Source organism: Pongo abelii, chromosome 11 (genome assembly GCF_028885655.2).
Source record: "Pongo abelii isolate AG06213 chromosome 11, NHGRI_mPonAbe1-v2.0_pri, whole genome shotgun sequence".
Classification (NCBI taxonomy): Eukaryota; Metazoa; Chordata; class Mammalia; order Primates; family Hominidae; genus Pongo; species Pongo abelii.
The window spans coordinates 40,309,499-40,330,938 of record NC_071996.2 but is presented as its reverse complement, the minus strand read 5'-3'; the positions used below and the strand labels follow the sequence as shown (position 1 = coordinate 40,330,938).

Below are 21,440 nucleotides of genomic sequence, written 5' to 3'. Positions count from 1 at the left end.
ATCAGTACCAGAAGGAAAAGTAGAGTATAATAGGTACAGGTGCAGGCAAGCGAGTAGATGTGGCTGGAGTTTGCAGAAGTTCTTTTCTGGTTGCTTTTATTTTATCAGTAAAATATGTTGCTGAGAAGAAGGAACCAAGTCATCAACTAATAAGGATGGGGGAAGAGGTATTAAAGGGTTAAGGAAAGAACTATATGACATACTCCACTGGTAGAGTGGGAGAGAAATGGATATGGAAATATATTTTCCAGTTAACATTAAGAGCCCACTTGAGATTAGTGGTCATGAATTTAAAGTGAGGCCATTCATCATGGTTTTACGCTTTTCTTCAGTCGTATTCAGTTGCACAGTTGCAGGTATGGAGTAGACAAAGAGTTAGATTTAAGTAGGACTGTGTTTTTGCCTATGATGAAGTGAGAGAGTGACAAAAAATTCATGCAAGGGAGGGATTATAATTATTGGTCACCAGAATTTAAGCTGGATTAAAAGAGGATTGAATTGAAGGCAAGCCAGGAAAAGTGTAACATTGATATCACTGAGAAATTGTAGATTCTGATGAGGTCAAAGGGAGGTTGGAGAGGAGTTCCTGGAGGGAGTGGGCTGGAAACATCGCAGAATGTGATGCTGGGAATGGAAAATATGGAGGGCACATGGGTAGGGTAAGACAAGAGAGTAAATGTGAGCGAATGGCTGGAAAACATAGATGAGAGGAACATAGGAAGAGAGGCGGTCAGTGACTTAGAAGCCAGGATATTAGCAGGGTAACATTAGGTTGGAGGGAAATTGAAATCACCAAAAAGCAAGAGTGGTATAAAAAAGAGTGGCAATGAGCCAGGATCAAAAATCCTCAAAAATCAAGAGAAAATGGTCTCCAAGTATGAGTTAATAACAGAAACAAGGAGAACTGGTATTGGGAATAGCCTGATGACCTGAGATTCAAAGTTGATTTTTTCATGGAGAAAGAAGAGAACATAGGAAGGAAGTGACAATGAGGAGATAAGAGGACACCATCCTTCCTTCAAGCACAGCATATGACAATGCAATGGGCTAAAAGCTATCATTTGAAAGGGCTATGGGGAAAATGGTATCCTCAAGACAGGGCCAGGTTCTGGAACGTAGGGGATTGAGAATACCAATGTATTTAATGATAATAGACAAGAACTTTTAAAATTCACAATGGAAGAGTTTTGCGAAGTGAGGATAGTTAGGAGATGTGATCAGAAAAGGACTTCAGAGGGTTTAGGGTACCCCAGCAGTCCTGCCCTCTAGGGCTGCATCTCCTCATCATAAATATGAGATCCATTGAGGACCAGTGGCCTCTGAGTCCTTTCACAGCACCCATTTGGGTGGCAGTAGGTACAGTGGGAGGAATCTTTGGAATCCTGTCTCAGACACACTTGAGCCTGTAGAAATACACAGCTTGGAGTGTAGTGTCCTCTGTGGCCCCTTCCTTCCCCTTCAGGCTTGGCTACGCAATATTAGAAGTGATAGTTTTACTCTACAGTAGCTGCCCGTGATGACAGAAAGATTTCTCCGTGAAGTTTGCTATCTTCCTGGGCTTCACCCAGCATGGAACCCAGATATGCTGTACTATCAGATCTCTAAATTTAAAACGGACTTTTGTGTTACTGTACATATTTGGCATAAAGTTGAGCATAAGTTCTCTCCCCAACCCTCAACAGCAAGCAATAGTTCTCTCTTATATCTAACATTCTTGTTTTTCCAATTACTCTCCTCCCTATTCTGAGTTTGAACCATCTTTAGCTCATGAGAGCATAGGAACTCGGCCAGGGCAGGGAGAGCAAAACATTACTTACTGAAGTCATGTGCTTTATCACTGAGGGGCATTTGATGTCCCTGTTCTTTGGTTCTCCATGAAAGAAAAAAAAAATGGTGATATCACTGGATAAGACACATGGTAGATTTTCACTTTCTCCTGAATTATCTATTTTTATTTTAGTGGAAAGTTTAAGTTGATAAATGAAATTATATGCACAGCAATTGGTAAATGCTTTGAAAGTAAAAAACTATATGAATGGAAATAATTGTTTTAAATTCTTGAGAATGAGAAAGGAAGAATGAGCAGATGGCCCATCATGCTTTTGCTGGCTTTCGGGTTGGTTCCAAATGGCAAACTGTTGCCTGGGCAAACATTTGGAATCAAAATGACCATACTCTGTTTGCTGAGAATCCTTCAGCGCATTGTGTACTCTGCAAGTTATGTTCACCACTATGAAAGGACATTAAACTTGATAGAAAAAAAAATGTGATTTATTAGAGCACTAGGAAGGAGTTTGAAAAGAAAGCAAGTGAATTAACACATAGCCATATCCAAATGGCAAAGATGCTAACATGGGAAGAAAAGAGTCCAAGAACACTGTGGAATTTGAAATTAAAGTGGCAGAACTTTTATCTAAATGTGAGCAAATTTTATATGCATGGTTGTCCCAAAGACCAGAGCTATTTTCAAATGAGAATTGGATCCTGAATTACAAATTTTGTTGCAAATAAGTCAAAGAGAATATTATATAATTTTGATAGAATCAATAACCTTTATGAGAAAATAACATTTTACTTATTTTACCTTTTTTTTTTTTTTTTTTTTTGAGATGAAGTCTTGCTCTGTCGCCCAGTCTGGAGTGCAGTGGCATGATCTCAGCTCACTGCAACATCCACCTCCTGAGTTCAAGCGATTCTCCTGCCTCAGCCTCCTGAGTAGCTGGAATTATAGGCACATGCCACCATGCCTCGCTGATTTTTGTATTTTTAGTAGAGACAAGGTTTTACCACGTTGGTCAGGCTGGTCTCGAACTCCTGACCTTGTGATCTGGCCGCCTCGGCCTCCCGAAGTGCTCGGATTACAGGCATGAGCCACCGCGCCCAACCTATTTTGCTTTTATTTAGAATGAAATCACTGTTTTGAAATAGCTCTTGAGGATAAAATTGAAGCAGGATGGTACATATCTGAAGAGCACCAATGAAATTATTTCAGAAAGAGAAGAAAAAAATTGAAATATAGTTAATTGGTAATAGGAACTAAGTTTTAGAGGGCGAGAACTAACATTCATAATGCTCTCTCTAATTTATTATTTGAGACTAAAAGACAACAATGGAAGTAAATGGCAGCTAGAGATCATGGTATTGCCCAAGCAGTCAATAAGCCAAAGTTTGAATTTCTGTGGTACCTCCGAATAGCTGTTTAATATTAGGCAAATCATAACCTGTTTCAGAACTTGCAATTTGCCTAAGTATCAGTTTCCTATTCTATAAAATGGAAATATTAGAACCTACTTCATGATTTGTAATCATTTAGCTTAGTGTCTGGGACACAGATTTGGGATTTTGTATGTAGTCTCAGTAAATTATCTACCCAAAGCATTGATTTAATATTGTCTGAACTATTTGATTTTTTTTAACGCATTTGAGAAGAAATTCAATATCATGAATATTTGCTGTGTTTTCCCTCACTTAATGACCGAGTAAAACTGAAGTCCTATTGTGTCATTAAAAGGGGGCTAGAAGGACCCAGACATTAGGATTTCCCTAAAATAAAAGAAGGTTTATTCTAGCTGGCTACACTTTGGTTGTTCCCAATCACTCTAAACAATTGGTATACTCTGACAATGAATTTGTATTTGTAATTGTTAGAAGTTGGGCAAATATCTGCTAGTCCACCCTATCCAAGCTAGTGATCATTCCTATAGTAGGAATTTGTTATTCTCCTCACATTGTAATGCGTCCCAGGAAAGGGCATTGCGTTACATGATGGGGTGAGGGGTGGAAGCGGGGAGTATGGTGGTCTCTAAAAAGATGAAATTCTTGAAGATCCTGCTTAAATGTGTCCTGTCCATGAAGTCTGTTTCTTTAGGCCTCTAGTAAAAATTAATCGCTTTACCTTTCCTCAAGTAGTTTTTATAGCTCAATTTTGCATTTACATCTCACTCTGTCTTGTATAATATTTGTGTTCTTACTTCTCAGTCTTCCTTAGGAATTAGCAACCTCTCTGAGAGCTGAAACCAGTCTCTTTCTTCACTTTTACCTTTCATGTGGTACCCGGCATCCAGGCTTGTATGCAACTGTTGTCCAAACGCTCAGATCAATTAATCACCCTCTATAGAACCTTGAGACTTGAGAGTTTTAGTTGCTGTCAGTGTATCCATAGAAGTGAATGCCCTTAATTTGGGAATTGGGGAAATTTTTCAAGTGATTGTAATTGTCTACAACCCCAATTTGAGGTAAGAAAGATTGCAGATTGTGGAACCAGTCCATCATGTAATGCAGAAAGCATTTTCTGGTTCTGCTGGCTTCCAGCTCCTTGGCTGAGAAATGTCACAGACTGGTAAAGCTCACCTCCAAGCCAAAGGCACATCTATTTACACAGTCATTACTATTTCTGTTTCAAATATACATCTGCTTCTCAAATATTCCTCTCCCTTGACAGCAATGTGTCTCACTGCTCCATGTAAATTCTTCTATTTTTCAAATTATTAATCTGAAAGGGATGGAAATGGAGGCACTTGCATGAAAGGAAAAATCCCCTGACATATGTAGTTACCTTGAAAGCCTGACATTTGCTTTTAGTTGTTACCTTTCAAAAAAAATAAATAATATCCTTTTAAGGCATAAAAAAGGAACGATTACAAACTCTGATTTTAAATATCCATAGGTATTCTGGACCAGATCTAAACATGTTTTTCTGGGCCGAAAGTGATTATGTTTTACAGATCTCTTTGATACTATTGTGCTCAAGCCAGCAGACCTCTGTTCTTCCTGATTGGAAAATGTAAGTCATATTTAAGAATTGTTTTAAAAAAAAAAGTCACCAGCTGAGTCCTTGGATGTAAAGTTGCAGCTCACTGCAGATTCCGATAGCTGAGTTACAACTCACTGAAAACCAAGGGTTTAAAATGGAAACACTGACAAACCTTCAAGCCAGGGCAGCACAAATGGCGCCTTGATAATTTATAGTCTACAGACAGCTCTTGGGTTTATTATCACAATGACAAATGCACTGTCATTGTTAATAGGATATTTCCCAGCAAGGACTTTTTGTTATGCAAGCCAGGTCCAGTATGTCATGCCGCATGATAGCAATAAAGTCTACAAGAATTTGTAATGAACTTCAATTACTAATAGATTATGGTTAATGGGAAATATGTGCAGTAAAGATATGGGTTTTTATATGTGCCTTCTGGTATTCTATGAGGCAATGATTTATGTTACAATTTATGTTAACATTTTCTACTATGAAAAGACTCAATTTGGTAGAAAGCCACTTCATCCATAACAAATATTTAAGATAATTTTGCACATAATATAAATGAAGGTATAAAATTAGATATTAATCTATTTAATTCTAGCATTTTTATTTTTATTGAAAGTGAAGACTTTTTTTCCCTCTACCTAGTAGTACCGTTGGTTAAAAACTCTCGCTATAAAACAAAAGCATAAAATACATTGATGTCTTTGAGTTAAATGTAACATCTTGTATGTTAATTTCTTTGTTTAACATCCTTCTGTAATTAAGAACCCCATTAAAATTTGATGTATACTGGTGTCTTGCTTATGCAAGTATTATTTTAAATTAAGAAAATACACAAGTATTCATCTTAAATTAAAATGAATTTGTAATCCACATCATGCCTTCTGTCACTGTAGAGATCGACAGCTGGGATACAAATGTGGAAGTACATATATAAATGATTTGTGCGTGTCTTTATGTCTGGGTGTGTATGACACACACACACAGATATTATATGTAGGCCAGGTGTGGTGGCTCACGTCTGTAATCCCAGTACTTTGGGAGGCTGAGGTCGGCTGATCACTTGAGGTCAAGATTTTGAGACCAGCCTGGCCAACATGGTAAAACCCCATCTTTACAAAAAATACAAAATATCTACTGGGAGTGGTGGTGTGTACCTGTAGTCCCAGGTACTAGGGAGGCTGAAGCACGAGAATCCCTTGAACCCAGGAGGCAAAAGTTTCAGTGAGCCGAGATCGCACTGCTGCACTCCAGCCTGGGAGACAGAGCAAGACTCCACCTTAAAAAAAAAAAAAAAATTGAAAAACGCTAACCATAACTTAGCCAAACGCAGACCAAAAAAAAAAAAAAATCAGTAAAATTAAACTATAAAATTGAAACAATTCACAAGATTTTATTAAATCATGGTGAATTTAAAATTCTGAAACTAGAGTCATCACAATCTTGGGAACCTGCTGAAAGCATTTTTACATCTCTAAAGTGTGTGTGTGTATGTGTTTAAAATTGCTAAAATGATTTATACAAAGCTTGGCCTTTTAGCTCAGAAAATGTGTTTTTATGTTCTCTCTTTTCTTCTAATCCCTGAACTCATGTCTTTTCACAGATCCTATATGATATCTTGCAAATGGAAGGTACAGACATGCTGAACACCTGTGTGCTCACCATTGCTTACTTGAATAACCTTTGAGCCATAATTTTTCTCTCTGAATGATGACGGCTCCAAGATTCCATGAAAGACCTTCCTGTCTAAGAGTTAAACACCTGGACTGTGGAGGGAGAAAAATCTAGAAAAGGCCCCATGCTATCACGTTTTAGCTTAGACTGTGGGCAAGTCTATCTAAACCTATCAAACCTCAGAGTCTTCATCTGAAAAATGATAATAATTCTAAAGACTGACTTTTTATTGTGAAAACAGAAGAAATAATATGTTAAGAATTTTAAATAGTCCCTGGCAAATATAAATACTCACTTCACTGTGGATAATATTATTATTAATTGCAGCAATTCGATAAATACTGGTCGAGATAGGTAAGAGTATGATTTTAATATTTCTATAATTATTACTATTTTTTATTGTTATAATATTCTTTCCAAACCTCAATATATTGCAGGTTTAGGTGTTTTGGTGAGCCAGAAAATCACCTGGTCAGTTCACAAAGACAGATTCCTGAACTGCACACATGGTTCAGATTTGGGACGGAACCAAGAAATTTACATATCTAAAAAGCCTACCAGGTCATTCTTCAGTCCACAGAAATTTTAAAAGCAGTGCATGGGCACCATTCATAGAATCTGTTAATGTTCATATTTTTATGTTTTATTGAAATCTAACTAAATACCATGATGAATGACTAAGTCATCTGCTCATCTTTTGGGTATTTGACATAATGCAGATTAAATATCTAGGACTCAGGTGACTGATAAGATGAGTGCACTTCTCATCTTGATATTTTGGCCCCATTTGAAAAAATGTTTTTCTTCCAGTGCAGTCATCCACTTTCCTACCCTCAATATAACTTATGTTATATTTTCCAAGTTTTTTTTTTTTTTTTTTTTTTTAACCATTTTCATAATATTTCTTGTGGCTTCCTTTGCAAATTAAAAAAAAAAGATTCTGAAACAGATGGGAAATACGTGGGTCAAATTAAGCTACCTATGGTAGTTTGGGCATGGTTTCAGCTGCTATTACTCTAAAAAAGTTAACATTGTACGTACAAGGTAGAATGCCCTTTCTCTCTCAGCTGACACTCAGAGGGTAGGTAGTCCACCCCAAAATGGCAACTCTTCTCCATCAGGTCCAGGGATGCAGCTCCTTCTACCTTGTTTCTCCACATTTCCTAGGGTGTTGCTGTCCTTGTCTGCATGGTCCGGCATAGCTGACTACCACATTCCAGCCATCCAGAAGGGAACAAAGTAGAAGAGGAGAATATATCTCTTTCTTTGTCATCATGTTCCACAAATTGTGTTATTTCTTCTCACATTCTATTGCCTAGAACTTAGTCATATGGCTATATCAAACTCCAAGGGTGTATAAGAAATGTAGTCTTATCTGGGCAGGCTTGTACCTAGTTAAAAATTAGACATTCTATTACCATAGAAGGAAGGCAGAGGGGGCTAGTCTCTGTCACCTCACTTCACGACTGTCCAGCTGGAGCCACAATGGGCTCAATATTTGCTGTTAAAAAGGCTTTTGTTATCAGATGCTCAGTAACTGAGGATATGTTATACAAGGTCAAAATAATGGATTAGTTCACTGGGATTGTTCTCTCTTCCCAAGGACCAAGCCACAATCATACAGGAGTTGCCTCTTGAAGATAATGTATTTTGCCTCTTGAAGATAATATATTTTGGGCCAAAGTTGATCAAGTCAAACAGGTACTATCTTTATGCTAGAGTCACCAGGTGAGATCCGTCCCTGGGAAATAGAATAAAAATAAGAAGCTAGGAGGTAATTCCTATATGAAACTTAAAGAGGAAGAAAAGGGACAGAGAGTCAATGAAGGTCAACATTAAAGACAGCAAGATGTAGTGGTTATGAACATGGTCCCTGGGGTTAATTCATGTGTATTAGAATTCTGGCTCCACCAGATGTGAGAATGAGGTACACATTATATAATTTAATATATAATTTAAACCTCAGTTTCCTTCTTTGTGAAATTGGAATAGAAATTGTAACTAACTCACTCATAAGCTTGTTATGAGGATTAGGTTGTGTAATGCCTATAAACACTTAACATGAGCATGACACGTAATAAGCCCTCAAGAAATGTTAACTATTATTAAAATGGGGTCTTTTAAATGCCCTGTGGTCTGTTTTATTTAGCAAAGAATCTTCCTCCATGATTAACTCTTTTTCAAGCTGGAAACTATGGATTAGAATGGCCAAAGAAAACAGAGGGAAGCAGCCAAGCTGAAGAGCCAGTTTTTGCTCCACCATTCCTAGGACACACAGATGCGAAACTCATAAGTTGCCAACCTTGCCCAAACAAATCCATCCCATGAGGCTACTACTGGAGCAGTAAGCCCTGGCTAATTTCCTTGCCTGGGTAACTTATACAATGAAGAATAAGTCCAAACTCTTCTCCCAATCAGTCCTGGAGAAATAAAAATAATTATAAACAAACCACAAGGAGGGTAATGCACCTTCCATTAAAGGCTATTGTGGGGTAGATGAAGTCTGTTGGGAAATGTGCGGCATGAGGCAGCAACATCTTGATAAATAAGCTAAGGCTGCAATGTGCTCATGCTGATAATAAGCAGCATGGAGCAACTGCCTCTTCTACAAAACCCTGGGATTTATGTCCAGTCTGCCTGCATTGAAAACCAGAGAATTAACTCATGAAACCCATATATCAACACATGCAGAAAAAGGAATTACAGTATAGAAATGAAATTAGCATGAAATTAGTTAGCTGTAGAACATAAATAAAGGTACTGACACTTTTCTGTATCTTCTATAGCAAATGTCTTTGGAGAACTCACCAAGCTTGGACTATACCTCATGGCCCCCATGATTTATTTCAACATTTTCTATCCTAAGCAGGTTGTTTGCAAAGTCCTTCAAGTATCATTAAGACAAACCAGGAAACACAGATAATTCTTCAAGAGAAGAATATGATCATGGAAAGACACTGCTTATACAGAGTATCCCCATGTGTCAGTGCAGCCTTCAGAACAGTGTCTTGCTGTATTTATTAATCCATTGCCACAGAGATTACTACAATCTGACTCAGAGCCCTAATTAATTTTTGGCACATTTAGAAATTGTGACTGTCATTACCCAGGGATCCCTTAAATCAACCCCCCTTTTACTGCAGTTGCCTTTTTGTGGTGTATATCACACTGAGAAATGGATTACATGATCCTTAGCTTTAACTATCCTGCATTAGTTGATCGTGTACTATGGATGTATATTGCACAGTTTATGAATCATAGGGGAGCTAAGGTATGGATGACAGATAATTTAAACATGAAATTGGTGATGTCTGGGACCTTGTAGGAGGTGAGGCAGAGAAATACAGGCAAAAGTTAAGGCAATGGGATGGAAAAATCAGATATTTATGACAAGCTTAAAAGGAACTTGTTAGTGAAGTGTAGTATTTAGAAAGAGTACTATCTCATTATTCAAGGAGGTGATTTTTTTCATAGTACTCTGATCCTCTGATTGCTTCTTCTTCCCTTTTATAATCAGATCCCCTTCAATGTACAAGTGGATATTTGGGGGCAAAGGTGATTTAGTTCTATGAAGTCGTACTCTGCATCTAAGATGAATGAAGATCACATATTTAACTTGCCGAATATGTAGACATACAGTGTGAGTCGGCAGGTATAGGGTTTGGCTAACTTCCTGTTATAAACTTGCTTTGGGAGCTGGGTTAAATTATTCAATGTATTAGTATCTCAGTTTCCTCACCTATGAAATAGGATAATAATAAATAATCTTTCTAATTCATGAGGTAAGAACCAAATAAGATCTTCTATTTTGGTCTACCTAAGACATTTGGGAGGCAAGAAGCAGATACCCACAAGGATACCTAGAGTAAAATGGTATTTGTTTTCAGGTTAGACACAGATGGGAATAGAAATTGCAAGAACCCTTCCTTGAGACAGCCAAAGCTCATCTCCCATTCAAAGGCCATGTGGTCTTACACTCCTGGCATCTCTCATTCTCTCTGCAAGTTGGTTCCATGCCTCACCTTCAAACCATGGCGTCCCAGTGAGATCCTCCCACATGTGGCCCACAGTGGTGACTCTAGACTTGAATCTGTCTTAGGACCTTTCAGCTCAGCTACTATAGAAAGCCACCTCGCCTTCTTATTGTCCTTTAGATATGTAAAGCTTATTTCCACATCAGCGCCTTTGTATTTGTACTTCTTCAAATGCTTTTCTCCCAACTCTATGCATGGTTTGCTCCTTCACTGCATTTCAATCTCTGTTCAAATCTTGTTCTTTTAAAGAGAGCTTCCCTGATCACTCCACTTAATATTACCCCATCTGGTACTCTTTTCCCCTTATTTACTTTTATTTTCTTAATACCACCTATCATTCTCTGGCATATATTTATTTTTTGCCTATTTCACCCACTAGAAATCAGGTCAATGAGGTCTGGAACTTCGTTGTTGTTGTTGTTATTGTTTTGCTGTGATATGTCCTTTGCTTAGAAAACTCCCTCACACCTAAGAGGTACTCAATAAATATTGATTAATTGTATATATCACAAATAAGTGAATGAATGTCTCATTGCCCCAGATTTGTAATTTCACATTTTTAAGAGAATTTTTAATGGATGCATTTCATAATTTTCAGAAAGACTGTTTCATCAATTTCTGCCTATAGGTTTCTATCCATGTGCCAGCTGGATAGTCTCATCAGGCAGGGTTGAGATGGGGCCATTTCACATAGTACTGAGCACAGGCACTTAGAGCATGGATAGCTCAGGGAGGCAGATCCCTTAAGGTGGTGCTTGGATGGTGCAATCCTGATGGCACCTTGAGTCTCTTGGAGGACCAGCTTAGCTCTGAAAGACACAGAGGCCATCTTCCTGTGGCTAAGAATCGCAAGGTCAGAAACTAGGTCGGCTCCTACAAGTACTAGCTCTCTGGCCTTAGTTTTAATTTTCCTTAAACTTTTTATTTACTCTGCATTTTGTATTGAGTTTCCATGAGTAACTAATAACAGTGGTGGTTAATATTTTTGAGTATTCCTGATGAGTCTAATACTTTACGTGCATATTTATGAAGCTTAACTCCTGGGCTTCTCGTAACCATCTTCTGAGGTAGATACTATGATTCACTTCATTGTGCAGATGAAGAAATATGAGAATAGAGAGAAAATAAGTTGCCTAATGTCACTTGGTGAGTAATTAATACAACTGGAATTTGTACCCAGTAAGTCTGGCTCTATAGCTTTATTTAACAAGGTTATTTTAATCCACTCGCTCCACTGTGGGACTTCGCAAGAAGCTCACATTTTCTTAGAAGTAACATTCTGATGAGGTGACACATATAAATATGATTTCAATAATAAAGTATTATGTGCCAGCTATTCTCATTAAACAAACATTTAAAATACATTAAATATACATTTGGGTCTGTGCAGTTCCACAGACTTAAGATCTAGTATTCTCCTATGGCCCTTGCATCTCTTTTTATGGATGTGCATTAGGAATTACTTAACTTTTATGGCCCACAGTGTCAGGGCCATAAAAAAGTCACCAATTTTTATAATAAGCAAATATCAAGCCCTAAAATGCTGTGCTCCACGTCATGCTTTCTCTTTGGGTTTTGGCAATATGCCCTAACAATACATGCAAAAAAGTGTCTGAAAGAGTCCTAAATAAGTTAAGGTTTACACTGGCAACACATAACTTTGTTGGGGATCTTGAGCTCTGTTTATAATAATAATATGAACACACAAGGTATAAGATAAATGTTTGAGAAGGAAATAATTCATTGATCCCCCTTTACCTAGCATTTACCATATGCAAGGCACCATGTTAAACACTGAGAGATCCACAACGATACATAAAACAACATTCCAAATTCATGCTGAGCACTTTTTTCTGAAACACAAGAACAAATCTGAAAAGTCAGTATGTGACTGCCCCAAATTTTGGTACTATCATACAGTGCAAGAAGAAAACAGGGATAGGTTTATCCCTTGAACTTATACAGTTTCCCATTGCTAACTAGTAGGTTTTCATGGGAATTTCTCTCTTTAAAAAAGCTTGTGTGTTTCAATTGCACTAAAATTAAGCAGGTGAGAATTTATTTATACTTGTATACTAAGGGTTTAATAAGGACGAGAAAAAGGCCATATTTACAAACACCAATCTATAGACTGCAATTCTTTTGTATCTTTCAATAGCACTGTTAGTTCTAATTTTGTTTGTTTTTGCACGTGTGCTTTATGCAAAAGACTCTGTAAAGTCTTGATTTCCAAACTTCTGGTGAAGCTCTTCAAGGTCTTCATGGCCCCATACCCATCAATCATGTGTGCCTCACAGATTCCTTTGTCAGTAGTACATATCAGTATGATTAATGGTTCAGTGTTCATATTCAGAAATCTGATTGGATAACTGTCATTTCATTTGTTGAAACGTATAATTCAAAAAGCATTGATGAAGTTGTCCAAAAAAACAGAGCAATGCAAGTCCTTTTTACTTATTATGAACAACAAAGCTTGGTAGTTTATTAGTGTAAATAGGCTCTCTATGCCGGTGTATTCCCTGGGGATAAACTAGGTGATTGAGAGGGGTCGTTTAACTTTTTAAAGTGATTATGTGGCAGCATTACATGGAAGCCCTATTGCGTGAAAGAGTGAGTATCACACCGGGTTGAAGCCCTCCTCACTGGCAGAATGAGGGCTCATGAACTGTTTAGTAAAACCTTACTTTTGTTTGTAACAGGGAGTACTAATTATTTACACACTTAAAATGTTTATTTATTATTTATTTGACTGTTTATGTCAAAAATAACAGAGGGTTATTATTAAAAATAAGAAACATCAAACCATCAAACATGGTTTGAAGGTTTTGTTTTTAAAAACCCCCTGAAATCCTACAGTCCAAAGATGACTCTTGGTCTTATAGGAGGTCTTGAGAGTGACATAAGAAACTATAAAGTATCAAAATGCATTGAAGATTTTCTAGAAACTTGCATTTACCCAATTCCTAGAACCTTGCATTTACCCAATTCCTAGAAATCTGGTAAAAGGTGCATTTTAAGCTAGAACAGGTTTTAGTTTTGTGTTTTTTTGTTCTTCAATAAATTTTGTTTATACATCTGGCTATTATTTTGAGGGGAAACAGTTTGTTCTCACTGTTTATACTTATCTAAATTTCAAACATATTACAGATTTCATTTTTTAAAAAAAGCAAAACTATAATATTATTTTGATAAAATGTTAGTATTCTAAAACCTTGGTTTTAGAAGGTCTTTTAAAATGTATCAGAAGCCCAGACTTAAAAAAAAAAATTTGGCTGAATATAATAGAAAACTTCAGTATATCAAAAAGACAAACAAAAAGCTATTCACAGATAAAATTACAAGAGAAAACACAATGGGAAGAAATGACAACATGTGATAAAGAATTAATTTTTAATATTCTAAAGGTGCTTACTCTTACAAATTAATAAAAATAAGATAGAAAGCACAATAGAAGAACATACAAAGATAAATGTTTCTTCACAAAACGGCCAAATCAGTAACACAGGCTTTGTGTTCAAAGTATTGATTAGTGCATACTTCACTAATAAAGAATCTATAGTATATATTTTATTAGTATTCTAGAAAATTTCAGACAATCAGCAAGTGGAATGAATTTTATTATCAATATGCCATGGAAATTCAGTCGTCTAATTTTTCTAGCTTATGTTATGTTGAGCCTGCATTTGGTCTCTCTACCTGGAGGAGGGACAGCATAAGACCAGCAGTATCCCATATGATTCCAAATGGAAGTCCAATCATGTCTTGGAATTTGCTACATCTCATATCCAAACAGTGCTTTATCTACATTAATGGATGAGTTTGTGATTTTAATGTGGAAAAAATGAGTGATCCGAGTTGTTCAAAATATAATTTTTGAATATACTTTTGTGATTGATAGTTATGCCTCAATCACTATGAAACTCAGAGTATTATTAAAAAGAACCTTCCCCTCTTTCTTAGCACTAAATTCAGGCTCTTGTAGATCTTTCCCAAGCTCTGCTTTGAGATCAGGTGGTGCTGTGGCATTAAAGTTGCAGGTTTCGGTCAAAAAATCCCAAAGCAGGTCTCCATTTTCATTACCATCAATAAAGCAGTCAGATATGTCCATGGTGGAAAAAAGGTCATAGCACTCATACTTAAGCCCTAGGTTGTCCAGCATCTGAGTGAGGTCATCTGATGTGACATACTGGCAGAGGTCATTCTGGGGAAAGCGTGATCCATACTTTTTCCACAGCTTGTCCCAGCCACTGCTTCCTGTGCAATAAAACACAATTCATGCTTTCATTTATTCTTTCTTTCATTTGCAGTCTGCCAGAAAGTACACTAGATGCTTAGAATAGAACAAAATAATAATCTTGTCCTTTTTGTGCATCTCATATTTCAAGCAGTATGGGAGGAGAGAGAAAAATAAGTAAATATATGGTGATCAATGCTAAATGAAAAAGTAATCTGAGTAAATGCTAAGAGGGTTAAAGACTTTGATGGGCTGCTGTTTTAACTAGGGTGGTCACAGAGTCTGTCTAACAACCTGACATTTGAGCAGAGACCTGACAGCAAGCCATGGAGATATCAGGGGGAAGATGACTCCAGGAGAGAGATGAGCAGCTGCAAAGGACCTGAAGCAGGATGATACTTGGCCCATTAAAGAACTAGCCAGGAAGCCAGTGAAATTGGAGCTGAATGAGTGAGGGCAGAGGGGAAAGAGATGAGGTTGGAGAGATTAGGGGTGGGGAGTGGATGAAGGAACCAGATCACTTGGGGCCCAGTGGGGCCCAGACCGTAATGCTGTCTGATAGAATTTTCTGAACCAATGGACACATTCTATATCTGCATTGTCCAGCAGGATTGTCACTCACCACTTGTTGCTATGGAGCACTTGAAAGGTGGCTTAGGACTTGAGTTTCAAGTGTTACTGAAGACCTCAATTTTAAGTTTAATTCATTTAAATTAATTTCAGTTTCAACTTCACTACTAAAACATGGTTTCTGTATGGAACAGCACATTAGAATGACTCAATATACATTTAATAAGTCACCCTGGCCTCACCGATGCGAAGAGAGTACTGGAGCATAAGGGCAGAGGTGGGGAGAACAGCGAGAAGGCTACTGTAATCACCTGGGGGATAGGTGGGGGTGGGTCCCACAGACCAGTGAGCTGGGAGGTGAAGAGACGTGGTGGGAGTTTTTATGTGTTATACTCTTAGATCCAACAGGGCTCGCCAACGATTTGGATGTAGGATATGGGTAAAAAGAAAGAATCAGTGATGACCCCAGTAATTTCTGTGAGGGCACCTGAGAAGACAGAATTGTCATTGTTGGAGAGGAAAAGAATGAAGGACGAGCAGTTTTGTATCATCAGGCCTCTGGTTTCAGGAATATAGATTTGAGATACCTACTGGACATTCAGGTGGTGATATGAGGAAGGTAGTTGTTAGTCTGGAATTCAGACAAGAATCTTTAACAGTAACAATTAAAATGGAAAGAAAGAGCACAGTAAATGATGATTTACTGAAATCAATGATTTTTTACTCTCATCCGTATATAAAAAAAAAGATGCTGCCTTGGACTGACAATAACTAGGTGGATTTCTATAAATCTTGTCCCCAGGTTTAGAAGACCTTTTAGCAATGTTTGTAGTATTTAATTGAAATTCTAGCCCTGCAGAGAAGCTACGGAATACCTTATCTGAGGGAGACAGACATGAGCTGAACTCTTCTTCTGATGCTTTATGAACGAGATGAGGCTTGTTATCTAGCCTCTCAGAACTTAAATCTCCTCATCTGTAAAATGGGGATTATCAAACTTACCTTGAGCGACTACAAGCATTACATGAGATAATTTAAGTGAATTATTGCATAATGGTATGCACATGAAAGATGTGTCATAAGTGCTTATAAAATACATGAATTAGTTTGCCAGTGTATTTCCACTGATTGCAATCTTGAGACTAAAAAAGCAAGCCTGCTATTCAGAAATCTATAATAATAATAATGAGTTTCTATTTATGGGCCTTCTGATACATGCATATTACATTATACAGTCAGTACAGGCAGTAATAAAGAGCATGGTCTCTAAAACCCAACTGCCTGAGTATGAAGCCTGGCTTTCCTTCTTACCAACTTTATGAACCTGTGTCTCAGTTCTATCATCTGTAAAACACGGGTGATAATGTAATCCATTTATAGACTGCTACAAGGATTCACTGAGTTAATAAAGACCGTTAGAACCATGACACAATAGTTAACGTTACTGAAGTGTTAAACTGGATTTGGCAAAAGCAATATAAGAGACAACTTATACTTTCTTTGTGCTTCTAGGATTAAATGTCTTGAGATACTTTTGGTTCCCAAGTCCCCTTTATGATCTAATGAGAGTAACTGACTCTCCAGAAAAATACACAAACAATACATACCTACACAGTTCTGCATAAGATTACAGAATGCTCAAAGACCCTTGGCTCTCATGCATGGATTAAGCTAAAGTTCCCAGATTTAATTAAACTCAAGAGATGAACCAAGACAAATACTAGGCTAAATAATAAATAGCCTAGGATAATTGATGTTCTACTTATATTTCAGAAGAGGGAGAGGTAACTGCAGGATATGCTCTAGGAGAAGGTGGAATTGGAATGAAGCAGAAAGAATAAAACCTCTGTTCAATGAAAATAAATGAAGGTTGTAAGTATTTATTAAAAAATCTTTTATTCCAAAGACAGTGGATTGTCTTCCTAAATAAGAGTTTGCCAGCAAACAAGACATTACAAGAAAATCAGCATTTCAGTGGTTGAAGAGAGGCTCTGTTATCATCATTATTATTATTTTTAACCTGGCAGAGAAAAAAGAACCAAACACTAATTGCAGAAAATTTGCTGGTGTCAGTACTGTGACTCGGTGCCATTTCTGAGCTGAGCAATTATGCACTTCCCGACTGATGCATTATCATAATGGCTCTCGGTGGGCACAACATATGGTGTTACTTTTGTTTTCAACATGATATAAACCAGATTATTTTTTTCTCACTGCACTAAAAATAACACACAATGATTTGCCTCCTTCCTTACTCAGGTAAGGAGAGGACAGACAGAAAGCTTCAGTGATCTCCTTCTGGCTCATCTCCCTTAACCAGACAGGCTGCCTTTTAAATAGCAACCCTCCCAATTGATGCTTGGCTATAATATTTGCAGAAAAAAACATTTCTTTGATATGATTTTAGTGTGGGATACTCCACATTTTTTTAAGAAATCCAACTCTCTTGTTCTTATGTCCCTTCTTTTTTATCCCCAAGTCAAATTTCTTTCATCTCCATTATCAGGAACTTCTACTAGTTATCACTAAATGTCTATCTCTTGAGTTGGGGTAATTCTGTAATGGATATTTAGAAACACAAAGGTTGATTTCCATCAAGCAGCATATATTTCCATAAGCTGACCAGTAAATGTTGTCATTTAATTCTGATTTCAATTTCTTTTTCTTTCCCTAAAAATACACAAATAGTTTTAGTTGTTTGTTCTTTATTGCTTTTGTCTGGCTGCTTCCATTTGCAGTGTGTGTGTGTGTGTGTGTGTGTGTGTCTTTTTTATTGAGCCTTTTATTCCTATTTATTAAACTCCCTCTGCAAATATCCAGAACTTCCTGTGTTCTCTGATTTCATAAAGTCAGTTTTAGCTGAAATATATTCTCTTTTTTTGGATGTATATTCAGAGCTTATTGTAGTTCTGATATCATAAGGCGGAAATAATAAACAATTATTCAGTTCAATTAAAACATATTTACTGAGTATTGTCTCTGTGCCAAAGTCTTTACAAAGAGCTAGGAACAGAGATGAATCTCCCTATATGCCTCCCTATATACCATGAGTATTCAGTTTTCTGCATTGGAGAGCAGCTATGGATGACAATATTACCCTGAAACAAATGAACATACACAGAAGCATCTTCCCTTTTAGGTAATTATGAGGCAAATTCCATTGAGAAAGTGACCCAAAGAATCTTGATAAAAACAGAACTTAGTGTAAACCAATGTGATATAGACATTCCAAGTTCTGGGTCAATATTCAACTTTAGGAAATGTTTCAATCTGTTGAGTAAATGAAAAATGGGGTTTAAAGAATTATAGTTCTGGTGGAGAAGGCAAGCTAGGCAATGATTCCTAAATAGGGGTAAGGAGGGATGTAGATGGAACACCTCAGCTGATGAGGTTTCTCAAACTTGTTTTCTATCCACTGACTAGTCTAGCAGATAGGGATTTGAAGCTACATCATTGAAAGAAAACAATGAGTAGTAATTTTGTGGATCCTTCCTATATGTGTTCACTGACATCGATATGAAAATGTCTGATTGGAAATTTCTTGTGATCAAATTTGTTTCCTGTTGGAAACTAGACTTGATCTATTTTTCCAAAGGCTGACCAAGATATTTCTATTGGTTATGTTAATATAACAAAGCAACTATTGCTATTTTTTTAGAATAGGAAACTACCATCACCCTCATCATACACTGAGGGGGGCAAAATAATTTATCTCAGGGAAATGTGTTGTTGTTAAGACAAGTTCATGTGTGCAAAGGTTTATCTAGGTGATAGAAATAGAACAAAAGTGATTTAAACTACTCTATAAGAGTGTTGCTGGGTCAACTGGTAGTTCTGCTTTTAGCTCTCTAAGAAATTGCCATACTGCTTTCCATAGTGGTTGAACCACTTTACACTCTCACCAACAATGTATAAGTGTTCCTTTTACTCCACAACCTCATCAGCATCTGTTATTTTTTGTCTTTTTAATAAATAGTCATTCTGACTGGTATGAGATGGTATCTCATTGTGGTTTTGATTTTCATTTCACTAATGATCCATGATGTTGAGCTTTTTTTCAAATGCTTCTTGGCCATATCTCTGATTCTTTTGAGAATTGTTTATTCATGTCCTTTGCCCACGTTTTAATGGGGTTGTTTCTCTCTTGTAAATTTAAGTTCTTTATAGATGATGGATATTAGACCTTTGTCAAATGCATAGTTTGCAAATATTTTCTCCCATTCTGTAGGTTGTCTGTTTATTCTGTTGATAGTTTCTTTTGCTGTACAGAAGCTCTTAAGTTTAATGAGATGCCATTTGCCAATGTTTTATTGATTTTAGTGTCTTTGTCACAGAATCTTTGCCTGTTCCTATGTGTAGGATGGTATTGCCTAGGTTGTCTTCCAGGTTTTTATAGTTTTAGGTAGTCTTTAAACCACATTGAGTTGATTTTTGTATATAGTATAAGGAAGGAGACTGGCTTCAATCTTCTGCATATAGCTAGCCAGTTATCCCACCACCATTTATTGAATAGGAAGTCTTTTCCCCATTGCTTGTTTTTGTCAGCTTTGTCAAAGATCAGATGGTCATAGGTGTGCGGCCTTGTTTCTGGTCTCTCTATTCTGTTCCATTGGTCTATGTGCCTGTTTTTGTACCAGTACCATGCTGTTTGGTTATTGTACCCCCCTATAGTATAGTTTGGAAACCCATTACTGGGTATATACCCAGAGGAATATTAATCATTCTGTCATAAAGACACATGCACATAAATGTTCATTGCAGGATTATTCACAATAGCAAAGACATGGAATCAACCTAAAAACCCTTCAGTGACAGAGTGGTTAAAGAAAATGTGATACATATACACTATGGAATACTATGCAGCCATAAAAAATAAAGAGATCATGTCTTTTCCGGGGACATGGATGGAGCCAGAAGCTATTGGCCTTAAAAAACTAATGCAGAAACAGAAAACCAAATACCGCATGTTCTCAATTATAAGTGGGAGCTAAATGATGAGAACTGATGAACACAAAGAAGGAAACAACAGACATTGAGGTCTACTTGAGGATGGAGGGTGGGAGGAGGAAGAGGAGCAGAAAAGATTATTATTGGGTAGTGGGTTTGATACCTGGGTGATGAAATAATCTGTTTAACAACCTCCCCCCCTGGAGACTTTTACCTATGTGACAAACCTTCAGATGTACCCCCAAACTTAAAATAAAAGTTAAAAAAGGGAGTTGCAATAGAAAATGAGGAGGTGGCATCTTAGCACTGAACTAAGAGGATATGAGGGAAGACTGAGAGAAGTTAGGAGAGCAGGTTCAACGGAAGTGTGTCCAGATTGAGCAAGAGAAAGGTGAGAAAAAGAGTCACAGTGGGACCTTAATGCTGAATTCTGTTCTTTGTTCCTCTTTCTCCCCCACAGGTCTCAACGTCTGTCAAAAGCAAGAATGGTGTTTTGGAGAAGGAAGGAGGTAGGACTATGTCCATGTTTAAGGCAATGTGAAACAAGATGAGAAAGGGCGGCTGCAGCACATGCAAGATTTGGAGAGAAGAAATCAAAAGTTGAACTTGGAGCACGCAGTGGATGGCAATCACCAGGAGCATTTACGTCTGACCCCAGGAACCCTCAGGAGTAAAGGAGTGATGATGAGGGGATGGATTACCCAAGTTACTTGAAATGAGAGCTCTGTCATTTACTCTGGATGTTTAAGAGTTAAGTATGACATGCCCACCAACTCGTCATCTAGCATTAGGTATATCTCCCAATGCTATCCCTCCCCCCTCCCCCCACCCCACAATAGTCCCTGAAGTCTGATGTTCCCCTTCCTGTGTCCATGTGTTTTCATTGTTCAGTACCATAGAGCCTAAAGTATAATAATAATAATAGTAATAAAAAAAAAAAAGTATGACATGCCCATAGGACTGGAGAATCTAGGGACATTCCATTTCTACTAAATCGATGACAATGATCAACATATTTCACAATTCTATTTCTCTTTTCATTCAGGTAGAATTATTTTTCACTGCAAAGTATTCATTACTGGGAAAAGTAGGTTTTTAAAAAATTAACATATTTAATTTATTTATTTTCTTAGCATTCTGACAAATAGAGGCAAAAAAAGCCAAGACGTTCTTAGGCTTAGGAGAGAGAGAGACGTAGAAAACCCCAAATAAAATATCG

At 37.2% G+C, this 21,440-nt stretch overlaps 1 protein-coding gene and 1 long non-coding RNA gene across 4 annotated transcripts in view; one reads left to right on the top strand and one right to left on the bottom strand.

Annotated features, from left to right (window-relative positions):
- LOC129057974 (uncharacterized) overlaps positions 1-21,440 on the top strand; it is an 84,199-nt gene that overhangs the window by 4,943 nt on the left and 57,816 nt on the right. For both annotated transcript variants that reach the window (XR_010135981.1, XR_010135982.1), the window contains 5 exons: positions 4,667-4,783; positions 6,366-6,790; positions 8,040-8,137; positions 17,048-17,146; positions 20,682-20,971. This is a non-coding gene — a long non-coding RNA (uncharacterized LOC129057974). The remainder of the gene's footprint in view (positions 1-4,666; positions 4,784-6,365; positions 6,791-8,039; positions 8,138-17,047; positions 17,147-20,681; positions 20,972-21,440) is intronic.
- HNMT (histamine N-methyltransferase) overlaps positions 13,842-21,440 on the bottom strand; it is a 49,279-nt gene continuing 41,680 nt past the window's right edge. The window contains exon 5 of one of the 2 annotated variants that reach the window (XM_063712578.1): positions 13,842-14,724. In XM_063712578.1, coding sequence (XP_063568648.1) covers positions 14,369-14,724 — 356 coding nt within the window. In that variant the 3' untranslated portion in view covers positions 13,842-14,368. 2 annotated transcript variants of the gene reach the window in all.